General features: G+C 40.0%; 1 protein-coding gene across 2 annotated transcripts in view; it reads left to right on the forward strand.

Moving 5' to 3' along the window:
- Positions 1 to 14,019, forward strand: part of TTC39C (tetratricopeptide repeat domain 39C) — a 43,181-nt gene that overhangs the window by 13,978 nt on the left and 15,184 nt on the right. The window contains exons 3-6 of one of the 2 annotated variants that reach the window (XM_069853980.1): positions 335 to 463; positions 1,417 to 1,531; positions 5,104 to 5,458; positions 6,678 to 6,846. In XM_069853980.1, coding sequence (XP_069710081.1) covers positions 335 to 463; positions 1,417 to 1,531; positions 5,104 to 5,458; positions 6,678 to 6,846 — 768 coding nt within the window. Of the gene's footprint in view, positions 1 to 334; positions 464 to 1,416; positions 1,532 to 5,103; positions 5,459 to 5,550; positions 5,569 to 6,677; positions 6,847 to 14,019 lie in introns of those variants that run through there. The other variant, XM_069853981.1, reaches the window with a different exon arrangement.

Here is a 14,019-nt window from a genome sequence, read left to right on the forward strand (position 1 = left end):
GCCTACATAACAATAATTGAAAACTAATTTTTATTAGTTTTTCTTCCACTTAACGTGACAGTGCGTTTGATTTGACTGCGCGCAAAGCTTTAAGACAAGGGGTTAGGACTTAGTATGTTCTGACTTGTCTTGAATTTTGGTAAAGCATTCAAATCCCTAGTTTAGTGTTTCTGTGTAGAAGTGTGTGTACTGATGTGCGTGTATTAATAATTATTTTTTTTAAAAAGTAAGTTTTATTGTCAAGTTTTTATGAAAACCTTTACTATCTTACAGTTTTCGTAGAAATAAAAATATCTGTAATTTTTGTCATTCAAATCTGTTTGGTTTTTGGTAGAATGCCATGATGACATTTGAAGAAGAGAAAATGCAGCTGGCATGTGATGACTTAAAGGCTACAGAGAAACTTTGTGAAAGTGAAGAAGCTGGAGTTATAGAAACAATCAAGAATAAAATTAAAAAGAATGTAAGAACATTACTTGTAAAATATGGAATTGTGTATAAGTTCGATATTTCTGGGATCTTTCTGACCTCTTTGGATTTTGACTAGCTGACTTTTTAATTTTTGATACAGGAAAAGCAGTTGACAATAATAAATTTAGAAATTAACTCTAAATTAATTTTGCTTGGACTTCCTAACTATCATAAAAATCCTCAGAGTCAGGTGATTCCTCTTCTAAAGTAGCAGGTTGTGTTGATGGTAGTAATTATTTTCTTGACATCGCGAGTTAGTGACCTACTAAAATTATTTCAGGAAGATTTTAGCCTAATTCATACATGCTCCAGTAATGTTCAAAAGTTGTGACGTTGAGGCTGTATAGTGCTGTGTGCCAGGCATATTCCTAGGGAATTTTACTTCCTTTTTTTTAGATTTTTCTGTAATAAATAATGAAGGAAGAATAAAGCATTCAGATTGAGAACTAGTGGAAGCAGTAGTGCAGAAACGTCCAGTGAGTGGCCTGCTTAGTGTGACGTAGCAGATCTACCGCAGCAACAGAAGCTGTTTCTCTTCAATATTTAGTTTTCTTGGTAAAAAATATTGAACCTCACATCCTTAACTCTCTGCTCTTAAGACACGTTGTATTTTTCCCTGCCATGTCATATACACCTTTCTGTGCTTTTTGTAACATCTTTTATTTGCGCAGTTGATGCATTTAGTAATAATTAAATGAAATTTAGATCTATTCTAAAGAAAACTACCTGGTAGTATATGTGTAAAGATTTCCAAGTTTATTAAATAGAATCTTGCTTGACCTATCAAAGAAATTTTAGCATAGCTTTGCACTTCAGAGTGCTAAACTATTTTAGTAGTGATACTATCACTTGCAGTTAATTTTGGATTTTTTAATTTGTCAGCTATAGACTAGTATTCTGTATTATATTTGTTAACGTTTTTTTGTGTTTGTATATTCCACACAGGTTGATGGACGAAAATCTACTCTGTCCATGATAGATCGTCTACAAAGACAAATAATTGTAGCAGACTGTCAAGTCTACTTGGCTGTACTGTCATTTGTAAAACAGGAGTTATCAGGTGTGCTGTGCCTTTAACGTTTAGATATATTTTTTTGCCTGGTATCTTTTTAATCACGTTTGATTATAAAGTGGCAATATGACTACTAGTGAAGGTGATTGTTTTGTAAGGAAGAGCACAGTTCTATTTAAAACATTCTGAGATTGGTACGTTTGCAGAGGTATTGTTCTACCTTTGTGTAGATGGTAGTAGCTTCAGAAAATACCATAAATTGGATTGATACAGGTTACAGCTTGCTTGGTTTTTTTTTCTCCATACCAGTAATCATATTCAACTGATTCTCCTTAGATAGGTTGGAATCCTTTGCATGTTCCCGTAGAGGCATTTGAGGAGTTGGTATGCAAGTTGGGTAACATCTGAATGCTCTGTGTCGCTTCCAAGATAAAAGAGGCTATAAGTCCAGGCCACTGGGAAAATCCTAATATCCTATATGCATTATGTTCGTGACAACTCTGGCAGATGACCAAGTGCCGGTGAAAGTGATTTTAAATTACCTGTGTTTAAGATGGAACTGCTGAATCAGTACATGTTCTCTGGTTGCCAAAGTGCATCCTTGTATGTCAAAGAGGTTTAACTCTGTTGTGTTGAATACAGACCTCCACATCTCAGCTGCAAAGCTGTTTCTAATGCTCTTCTGCATTCCTAAATCTCTTGCATAATCTTAAAACATGCCTTCATCCATGAGGTTGTAGAAAACGTGGTCAAGGTCATATCCAAAGTGAGTGCTTTCCCAGGTTCTTATCAAATCAATAAAGTCCAAGAGATGGCAGACAGACCAGATTGTCAGTGATAACCCTGCTGCAAGGAATTGGGGAAATAACATTCATATTATTTAAAACAACACCAAGGTCTCCAGGCAAGGACATCATGCTTTCTGTGATGTGCAGACTGGTTTCTTCCAAGCCATGGCATCAAGAACATGTTTGGTTCTGTTATAGCTAGCAGAAATGCAGTGGATATTTGTCTGCAGTGTGTGTAGTGCTGCAGAAAGATTTTCTTACTATTTTTGAAGCATTCTGGGGGCTTTGGGGAAGATGTTCCCCCTCTTGATGCTTTATCTTATTTCAGTGTGCATTCAGAAGCTGCATAAATGAGTTGAATAATTTAGTATCTGAGGGTGGTGTCTGCTGTGTTTCTCTCCTCTCTGTTGCTCAGAGGACTGAAGTGGGTAGACAGTGCTGCAGAACATGCAGTATACTTGGGTTACACTACTGAGTGAAAAATGTACCTGAAATCTCTAGCTAAAACTCCAAGTGGTTAAATGCCACCTCAGCAACTCCTAATTACTGCTGTTGCTGAACTGTTGGATCCATTATTTCGTATTTTTGGGAATGTTATCTTTCTGACTATGTAAAGACATGTTGGTTTTATCACGTTTCTGTACAGAAATAGCAACCAGATTATTGAAATGAGTGTAATTTAAAAAAGAAAACCTTTCAGAGGCAGACAAAATATTTCTGAAAAGTGGATGGGGGAAATATTTCTTGTGTTTTTCTTTCTGGAACAGTTTGACAAGAAGCATACGGTGACATGCAAGCTGCTTTCTCATATGCCTAACACATTTTAGATTTTCTTTTCCACCCTCATGGATGTATTACAGATAGTTTCATCATAAAGATAGTAACGCAGCAGCTTACATGAGCTTCCTATAGCAATATTGAACTACCTTATCTTGATATTTACCACTGCTGTTGTGAGTCTGACTGCTTTCAGGAGTCTATACTGGGAAATCAACTCAGCAATTGGACATGATTTAATTTTTATATTGAAAAGGTCAGAAATTCATTAGTTTAATGTGTCAGATTGTTTTATCTTAATATAATAAATCCATTAGGGTTATGTTATGTTTTGAGCTGTTACTGGTAGAAGGAAAGCCTAAAACTATACTTCCCACATCACATCCTTTGCATCTGATGCAGGCATCAGTGCAGTGGTTAGCTAATAGCAGAAATGCTGTCCTGCAGGATCAGTAAAATGTGGGATTTTCCTTACTATTTATCTGCTGCATTACCATGCATAGTTGTCTGAGTATTCATCATGTGGTAAACCACATAACTTTTCAAGTAACCTGTTCAGCCAAGAAGTCAACTAATTGCTTAAAACGTTAGTCTAGTAATGCAGCTGAATCATGGCAGGGGTTTACATTTTTTTCTTATAACACTTTAATATGCAATTCAAGATAGAAGATTTAATTGTTTCAGTACTTGAAGTTCATGTTGGCAGAGCCTTTCTGTCACAACTGAGAATACAAATTTTGCAGTCTTTCTCAGTGCAATTTCTTAAGATTGTCAAACTAGCTGCATCCCTTCTTCATACAAGAATCCACAAAGAAGTAGTCTAGTCTGTAATGGTGCTTTCTCTGGAAATGTTCTTTTGTAATTGGAGAGGTTTTTTCAAAGACGTTAAAGGCTTATAACAATGATTTGTTATTAATAGCATTTTCTTTTTTCTTTTATACACCCTACCTGTTACAAGCTAATTCTGGCATCATTTATAACGCTGATCTCTGTATATTTGGTGATATCTGTTTAGAGCACTGCTGCTATAACCATACTTTTATTTTTTTCTCATTTTTAGTTAATGCCTTTGTCACTGCAGTTCCTAACTCTTTTGGCTCTATCACAGACAAAACACTGGTGTCTGCTTTTACTATTCATATGTATAAGTATATTCTGTTTGTTTTCTGTTTACCATTTGTCATTATCCAATGATGTGCTATAACCAAGATGAATGCTGTATAAATTGGACATCTTCATCTTTTGGTGCCGTGCCTTTCTTTATTGTCCTCTAAAGATAGTAATGAGCCTGAGAACTCCCTCATTCTTACAGAGAATGCTCAAGATCAGATTTTTAGGGAAACTTAGGTCCCCAGCTTGCATTTGAAATTAAGGAAGTTAGGCAACTGAAAAATATTTTAAAACTGTAAAATCGGAGCATGTTTTTAGCTATGATTTGTTTCCCTTAATTATAAGGTACTATGTTCATATGAAGGGCAGGGAAATTATAGGGTTGAAAATCTTATTTAACCCCAAAGATGGGGTTTACGTACTATTTTCCCACTAACTGTCTTCGAACATCATTTGGGCTTAAAAGGTGTTCTTTTTTTTGTTCTTTTTTTCTTTCTGGTGAAGGCAAATGATATTTTTGAGGGTGTTCATTCCTTCAGATGATCTTGGAAGTTTTTATGCTCTTCCCTTGTTTCCAGGAGCGATGTAGGTCCTGCAGACGTTTTCGAGTTTTGCTTCTCTCTGTTTGCCAGGCAGCCATTTAGTCTCCACTCTATAGTGGAGCAGAATCCAGCGTTAGGTTCGACAGTTGTACTGCTGCATAGCTGAGGGCAAGTGCCTTTGTGTTGCATGCTGGTTTAAAGTCTCTTGTTGAAAAGCACTTAAAGCTTGTAGTGCCCAATATGAAAGACCTCTTCGAGAGCACAGTAGCTGTTACAAAATCTTTATACAATAAGTTAATGCAAATAGAGACAGTATCCTAGGGTTTATGAAATAGCATTTACTACTTTCTTTTTTCTACTTCTGAAATTTGTCCCTGAAGTATTTTTTTTCCTTTATTTTTAGCATACATAAAAGGTGGGTGGATACTCCGAAAAGCCTGGAAAATTTACAATAAGTGCTATACAGACATTAATACACTTCAGGAAATATATCAGAAGAAAACAACTCAGGAATCCTTGACTTCTGATGCTGCAAATGATAATCATATTGCTGCAGAAGGTGTAACGGAGGATTCGCTAAACAGACTGAAAGGTGCTGTTAGCTTTGGATATGGACTTTTTCATCTTTGCATATCCATGGTGCCCCCAAACCTGCTCAAAATCATCAACCTGCTGGGTTTTCCTGGAGACCGCCTACAGGGGCTTTCTTCACTGATGTATGCAAGTGAAAGTAAGGACATGAAGGCCCCTTTAGCTACGTGAGTAGCTATATTGAAATGCTTCGGTAGTTAACTTAGTACTGAAAGTAAGTAACTGGAAAAAAGTCAAAACCAAAAAAGTCGTGTTGCTTTAAAGGAAACAACAGCAGGTAAAATAAAGTAGTAGTTTGTTGCTTAACATGCTATGATGTAGTATATTTATCATCTACTGATGTATGAGATCTCTCTGCTGTTAGTTATTTGGGATTTGCATCAATATTTTGCTGTATTCTTGAGTACTTGCTATTCTAATGTCTGGTAATTTATATGCCAACAGAGTAAAAAAAAAATTGCCCCCCGAAGGCTGAGTAAATTTGCTTGAGTTACGTTCTCCACTGTGGAGAGTGGACTATTTTGTATGAGTCACTGATCTCACTTAGCTACTTGTTTTTACTGTTAGCCAAAGATCTCTGGTTTATTTTTCTTATAGCATCTGAGTAAAATGGGATGTTCCCTTGCAGTCTTTTTAGAGGAGTATTTTTTTGTGTACCTAAATTTTTTACATTTTTAAAAATATTACCTAAATATTAATGCTTTTATTACTGGACCTGTAGCAGCTACCATCAGGTGTCAATTTTGAAACATTGACCAGAGAGCTAAAGTCTCTTCTGCTGATGAAGAAGAATTGGATTTCTGATTGGTTAAGAAACCTGAAGATTAAATGTACCTGTTGATTTGTTCTTTCTCCTTTCTGGTGAAGGCAAATGGTATTTTTGAGGGTGTTCATTCCTTCAGATGATCTTGGAAGTTTTTATGCTCTTCCCTTGTTTCCAGGAGCGATGTAGGTCCTGCAGACGTCTGCCCTTCTAAACACCGGATATATTTGTATCTGACACTGATTTTGAGTGTGTTTAGTTGTATTATTGATTTTGTTCATTGGGTTTTTTTCCCCTTTGATGCACAATTACTTTTGAAAGCTTTCTTATGGGTTTTTCTTTTTTAAAACCTACAGAGTTTAAAGGCTCAACTACTTTGATGCAATGAGCTTGATTGTTCCTTTACCTTTTAGTAACGCACACTGAACTGTATGTTCAGGTGCAGTTTAGGAGTACATTGATGTATGACAATAGTATTGTGTTTGTTTTAAAGCCAGGTTAAGAAAAGATTAATATCTTTCCTTGTCTTTCAGAATAATTTAAAGAAAGTTGCCTGTGTAGAACATTATTGTTAAATTTCTGTTTATAAGCTGTAATCCTTTTTACTTTTATGTTTCTTTTAGATTAGCTCTGTTATGGTACCACACAGTTGTCCGCCCCTTTTTTGCCCTTGATGGCAGTGATAACAAGGCAGGGTTGAAGGAGGCAAAAGAAATTCTTGCAAAAAAAGAATCTGCTTATCCGAATTCATCTCTGTTCATGTTCTTCAAGGGAAGGATACAGCGATTAGAGGTACTGCATGTTTTCTTCCTTTTGACTAATTTCTTCCCCTGTGCCCTTTCTTATTTTATGTTTTTCTGATGTGAATGAAGTGTGCAAGCTTCAGCACATTGTGACTAAAGTTATAGATAAATGAAGAGATAACTGAGAAGAAAGGATTAACCCCTTCCTAGTTTCAAGTTTGCATGTGAGACTTTCTCTTCCACAGCATTTATCTGAATTAATGGCACTTCCAAATTCTTTTTCAGCTACTTGATACATTTATAGCTCTGTGCTAAAAGGAAGTGTTTTTTGGTCACTTATGAGTTTCTTGTGGTAAAAATAGCTATTTCAGTTTTGCTTGTCAAGCTAAAATCTGAGTATTAATCTGCTGAGTACATAGCATTTCTCCTCCCCTTTTCATTTTATGCCTTGTTCATATACAGCTAATTCTGTGCAATAACTTCCTTCCAGTAACTGCCTTTGCTTTTAGGAGGTCAAACCAGGATGTTTTCTGTTGCTAAGGTTGAGGTCTGACCCAAGCAGAATTGTGTTAGTGAATGCTATTGTGGTGTTACTCAAACACTGCAGCAGTTTCATGGTTGTTGGCTGACTTACCCTCTAAGAATCTGTGACAATATGAGGTTGTGATGCGTACTTCAAACTGCTCAGCTCCTGGCTGCTGCCCTTATCAGGCCAGAATATTTCCAGAGCAATTGCATTAACAAGAAAAGCCAATGCAAAATTACAAAACAAGAATGTTTAAACATTTCATCTCAGCATTGTAAGAACTAATCTAGGTCTTAATATTGATGATCGTTCTTCGCTAAGGTTTGCAGTTAACTGTCTCATATACGATTTAATATTTTGAGAGAAGTAGCAACAGTAACAGAGCAGGGGGGCACACTTCTTTGACCTGTCAGGTTTTGCAAGCATATTCTTGCATGAGGTTTTGATATAGGTATTTTTCTTTATTTTTGCTGTCTTTCTCAAAGCAAATGAACATTTGTAGAATTGCACTGTCGCAGGCACGCTGGCAGTCTTTGGGAAGTATTGCTGTGTTCTGGGTAGGAAAGATTTTACTTGTTTTGCTCATTGATACGTGTATTCCATTCTTGTGGTAAAAGTCAAATTTGTTGGGAATAGCTACAAAATGAATTGCAGGTGCAGCTAAAGATGTAAATATGTTGATTGCCATAATATGACTTGCTATTTTGGATTTTTTCTTCATGTCTAGTGACATGAGGAATAAAATTCAACTATTACATTATTCTTCTGACTTTCTGGGCAAACTAAGACAAAATTGTAAACATAGTTGTCAATAAACAATAAGTGTTTCTATGTTTAAATACAGAGGATAGCTTTGGAATTAGCATCATTTGTTTGTGGAGTCAGTCCCTTTCTGGAGTACAGTTATGTTTCAGAGCAGTGTTCTTTACCTGTTATCCCGGAGTATTTGTGCATTAAAGTATGGTGTATGTAGACACCAAAGTTTAGCTCCAAGTGAAATAATTCATGCCAGACCATGGCCATGCTAATGAAGTTAGTTAGCTGAGGCAGGCAGAGTGCTATGTGTTATATCATGTAGCCATACTTCAGTCAGCAGAGAGCCTATTAGTTGCTAACAGGAATTAAATGTCCCTATTCATGTATTTGTTTGCGTGAGAGCTTTTCTGTTCAGAAGCTTATATCTTTTTTTTTTGTGGTTGTTGTTTGGTTGTTGCTTTACTTTTGTTCCCTTGTCAGTCCTTTGTCTCATTGAGACTTGTGTCTAAATGTTTTAGTTAAATGTCTCAAGCGATTCTGCAGACTCCGTTAGGAATTGCATGCTTAATTTGCTGAAATATTGTTGACAAAATAGGAAAGGGAATGTGTGACTGGTGGCAATGGCATAGGGAGCTGTTGGGTTTCTGTACAATACACTTGTAGTTACCCATGTCCCAGTTCTGGGCATTGCTCTTATTGTACATTCTGAACCAGAAGTGCACATTTACTCTTAGATTACAAACTAATGTGCTGAGTAGGAATTTCCACCTCATCTCCAAGGAGGCTGAGTGGAACTCCTTTAAAACCTGTGATGTCCTTCTGTGGCCTTCCTTGAAATTGTTAATACACAGGTAGGTTTAAACTCTTTCTGCCAGGCATGGGAATATTATTTTGAGATGGCTTACTGAAACTGTTAAATCTCTGCTTTCACCTTTATGCATGTAAAGTGAACCTTGAGCTGAAGCTTGTATATTTTATAGTCTGGTGACACTTGTCATCTTTGAACCATTCTGTGATAAGGTTTAATTGTACACAGGTGAAAGGCAGCTTATGTGTTAGGCAGGAGAGCTTGTATGTTGGGGAGTTAAGAATCAGTAATGGTCGTTGTAGGCCTGTTAGCTCTCAGTCCATTGGATTTTTCTACAGTCTTTGATCCTGCAAATGCATACATTTTGTGTAACTTTCAGGTGATGGTATATTCAGCTTCTAATTAGAAAGTCTTAGTGTGTGTATATGCCAACTTCTGTAGACAGACACACCGTAGGTGTCTTTGTGCACAGCTGGTTGTGGGTAGCTGGAGGCAGGGAAACAGATCTTAAGGCCCAAGCAGAAGTGCCAGACCGGACAGTGAGACACAAATCTGACAAAGGAGAAAATTGCCAAGGAAGGCAGTTGAGGAGGCTTCACAGTGACAGGGCAATGAAAGACAAATGAAGAGCATGTGACCATATAGTGCTCAGTGCTCCAGAAAGCATGTATGAATATTAATTAATAAAAGCCTTAACAGACTTCAGTTTTCTAAGAAGTGGCCTTCCAGGTGCTATAAACGTGGACCAAATTATCTTTCAACTTCTTTCCCAGATTCACATCTTTGAGAAATGAAGTCTGAAGGGGTTTGGAGACTTTTGGAAAGGAAAGCTGGAATGAAAGTGCACCAGAAAGTTAAAGGCTGTACTTGATAAGCTGATAAAATGTCTCTTTTTTTTTCTTTCAAAAGAGTAGGCCATGAAGCTGCATATTAAAAGCAATTTTCCCGACCTTGACTTAATTCACTTAGGCTGTTTTCAGAGACAGCTATTGCTGTGCTCGAGTTGTGATTGTGTGGTGTATATTCTAGACTCACAGGTATTTCTTTATGAATGTCTGACCATTTCTATCTTTGAGATACTTTTCACTAAAGCTGCTAATGATATTTATTGTAAGCTTAAGGTACTAAAACAAAGAGAGAGTTATGTTTTATACTTGTGCTTAAAAGGTACTTAAAAATGTAATCAGCATAATAGCTGCTGAAGCCCAGTGGTCTGAAACCCAGAGTTTCTGGCTGCGCCCTTGGGACTTTCTTATTGCTGTGAAAATAAAAATATTGCCATCCATTTGCCTAATGTGTGTTGTCTAATATTATAATTGTATTAATAAATACCTTCTTCCTTCTGAAAGAGTGATTTAGACTATTCAAGTATGGTATTGTGGCTAGTAGGGAAAGATGGGTGTGTTGGTAGCATGGGAGAGGGGAGAGTAAAAGGTAGTGTTCTAAATCCTAATTATTTCTGCTTTTCAGCTTGCACTTTTTGCTGAAAAGTCTTAAATGAATTTTCTGGAATAAAGTCACGATCATGTCTTTAAGTAAAGGAATTTTCAGAGCTTATGTAATGTCAGGGTTTATTGTCAGGAATTGTGCTGGCCTCTCTAGTTAGTTATTCTAGGTTATAAAATACGTCAGCCTAGTTTAGTTTTAATCTATTTTGATTTCGTGGAATGTCTAGGGAAACATGGAGAGCGGGGAGAGGTTAAGGAACAGAAAATGCAGGCTTTGAAACTTCCACGTAGTGCCCTCCAGTATAAGTTGTCCTCTTTTAGATATTATTTGCTGGTTTCCCCTTAATTATGACCATGACTTCCTAAAAGCTTTACAAATTCATAGTGCTGTTCGAGAATAGAGGAGTCCTGGAGAGGGAAAGTGTCCTGAGATTTTAGACCAGTTATGTGGGGAAACCTGTGTTGGTTGGGGAAGCCACATTGGCTCAGTAGGCTTGGTAGATGCTCACTTGGTAGGTTGGGATGGTTTTGGTTTTAATCTGAAGTCAAGAAATGTAAGATTATGGTTCTCACATTAGCTTTAATAATCTTAGAATCATAGAATCACCAGGTTGGAAGAGACCCACCGGATCATCAAGTCCAACCATTCCTATCAAACACTAAACCATGCCCCTTAGCACCTCGTCCACCCCTGCCTTAAACACCTCCAGGGAAGGTGACTCAACCACCTCTCTGGGCAGCCTGTTCCAGTGCCCAATGACCCTTTCTGTGAAAAACTTTTTCCTAATGTCCAGCCTAAATCTCCCCTGGCGGAGCTTGAGGCCATTCCCTCTTGTCCTGTCACTTGGGAGAAGAGGCCAGCACCCTCCTCTCTACAACCTCCTTTCAGGTAGTTGTAGAGAGAAATGAGGTCTCCCCTCAGCCTTCTCTTCTCCTGGCTAAACAACCCCAGCTCTCTCAGCCGCTCCTCATAGGGCCTGTTCTCCAGCCCCTTCACCAGCTTTGTTGCTCTTCTCTGGACTCGCTCCAGAGCCTCAAAATCCTTCTTGTGGTGAGGGGCCCAGAACTGAACACAGTATTCGAGGAGCGGTCTCACCACTGCCGAGTACAGAGGGAGAATAGCCTCCCTGGACCTGCTGGTCACGCCGTTTCTGATCCAAGCCAAGATGCCGTTGGCCTTCTTGGCCACCTGGGCACACTGCTGGCTCATGTTCAGTCGCTGTCAACCAACACCCCCAGGTCCCTCTCTTCCAGGCAGCTTTCTAGCCAGACTTCTCCTAGTCTGTAGCACTGCACAGGGTTGTTGTGCCCCAGGTGCAGGACCCGGCATTTGGCCTTGTTAAACCTCATGCCATTGGACTCAGCCCAGCGGTCCAGGCTGTCCAGATCCCTTTGCAGAGCCTCCCTACCCTCCAGCAGATCCACACTTCCACCCAGCTTAGTGTCATCTGCAAACTTGCTAAGGGTGCACTCGATGCCTTCATCCAGGTGATTGATAAAGACATTGAACAGGGCTGGACCCAGCACTGAGCCCTGGGGAACCCCACTTGTCACTGGCCTCCAGCTGGATTCCACACCATTTCCCACCACTCTCTGGGTCTGTCCATCCAACCAGTTTTCCACCCAGGAGAGTGTGCGCCTGTCCAGGCCAGAGGCTGACAGTTTCCGAAGCAGAATGCTGTGAGAAACTGTGTCAAAGGCTTTGCTGAAGTCCAGGAAGACCACATCCACAGCCTTTCCCTCATCCAGCAGCCGAGTCACTTTGTCATAGAAGGCGATCAGGTTAGTTTGGCAAGACCTGCCTTTTGTGAACCCATGTTGACTGGGCCTGATCACCTGGTTCTCTTGCATGTGCTTCATGATAGCACTCAAGATCACCTGTTCCATGACTTTCCCTGGCACTGAGGTCAGACTGACAGGCCTGTAGTTTCCTGGGTCCTCCCTGCGACCCTTCTTGTAGATGCGCACAACATCAGCCAGCCTCCAGTCCAGTGGGACTTCTCCAGTCTTCCAGGACTGTTGGAAGATTATGGAAATGGGTTTGGCCAGCACATCCGCCAGCTCCTTCAATACCCTTGGATGAATCCCATCCGGCCTCATAGACTTGTGGCTGTCTAGTCGGGCTAGCAAGGCTCTGACCACCTCCTCTTGGATCATGGGAGCCTCATTTTGCTCCTCTAGCTCCTGGGTTTGTACACAGACGGAACAACTTTCTTTACAATTAAAGACTGAGGCAAAGAAGGCATTAAGTACCTCAGCCTTTTCCTCATCCCCTGACACTGTTCCTTCTGTGTCCAATAGGGACTGTATGGTCTCCCTAGTCCTCCTTTTATTATTTATATATTTATAGAAAGATTTTTTGTTATCTTTCACAGACTTTGCCAATCTGATTTCTAGTTGAGCCTTAGCCCTTCTGATTTTTTCTCTACACAATCTCACTTCCCTCCTGTAGTCCACCCAAGAGGCCTGACCCCTCTTCCAGAGCCCATAAACATTTCTCTTCTTCTTGATATCACTCAAGATCTCTCTGTTCAACCAAGCTGGTTTTCTCCCCTGCTGGCTTTTTTTCCGGAACATGGGGATGGCTTTCTCCTGAGCTGCTAGGATTTCCTTTTTGAAGACCTCCCAGCCCTCATGGGCTCCCTTGCCCTTGAGTACTGTCTCCCATGAGACTTTGCCAACCAGCCTTCTGAAGAGTTCAAAGTCTGCCCTCTGGAAATTTAATGCTACTGTCCTACTAACCACCCTCTTCACCTAGAACAGAAAACCCTATCATCTCATGATCACTTTGTCCTAGGCGTCCACCTGCTGCCACATCCCCCACAAGGCCTTCTCTGTTCACAAACAGCAGGTCCAGGAGGGCACCCTCCCTTGTTGGTTCATTCACCAGCTGTGCAAGGAAGTTGTCTTCCATGCACTCCAGGAACCTCCTAGACTGCTTCCTTTCTGCTCTATTGTACTTCCAGCAGATATCAGGCAGATTGAAGTCTCCCACAAGAACAAGAGGCATTGATCTAGAGATTAACCCCAGCTGTTTATAGAAGAGCTCATCAGCTGCTTCTCCTTGGCTGGGTGGTCTGTAACAGACTCCCGTCATAAAATCTACCTTCTGGTGGGCTCCTCTGATTTTAACCCACAGCACTCAATCTCCTCATCACCACAATCCATCTCAATGGTGTCCAAGTCCTCCCTTACAAAGAGGGCTACCCCGCCTCCTCTCCTACCCTTCCTATCCCGCCTGAAGAGTTTGTACCCCACCATAGCTTCACTCCAGTTATATGAGTCATCCCACCACATTTCTGTGATGGCAACGACATCATAGGCTCCTTGCCCTATGATAGCTTCCAGCTCTTCCTTCTTATTCCCCATGCTGCGTGCATTGGTGTAAATGCACTTCAGCTGAGCTGCCGAGCCTTCAGCCCTCTTAGAGGGAAAAGAGTTCATTCCCAATTGCCTGGTAACTGGAGTAGCTAGCACCAGAGTGCCTGTATCTCCCTTAGCACCCCCAGGTGTGTTCTCCCCCACTTTCTGTGTGGTGAGGTACTGGTGGTCCTCACCAGCACACCCTCTCCGAATCACCAGTGCCCCCCGCGTCCAGGCTCGTTCCTGTCTAGCCTGGTCTCAACCCGCTCCCCCTTCACATCTAGTTTAAAGCTCAATTTATGAGCTTAGCTAGGTTTTTAG

The sequence above is a fragment of the Phaenicophaeus curvirostris genome, chromosome 3 (genome assembly GCF_032191515.1).
Source record: "Phaenicophaeus curvirostris isolate KB17595 chromosome 3, BPBGC_Pcur_1.0, whole genome shotgun sequence".
Taxonomy (NCBI): domain Eukaryota; kingdom Metazoa; phylum Chordata; class Aves; order Cuculiformes; family Cuculidae; genus Phaenicophaeus; species Phaenicophaeus curvirostris.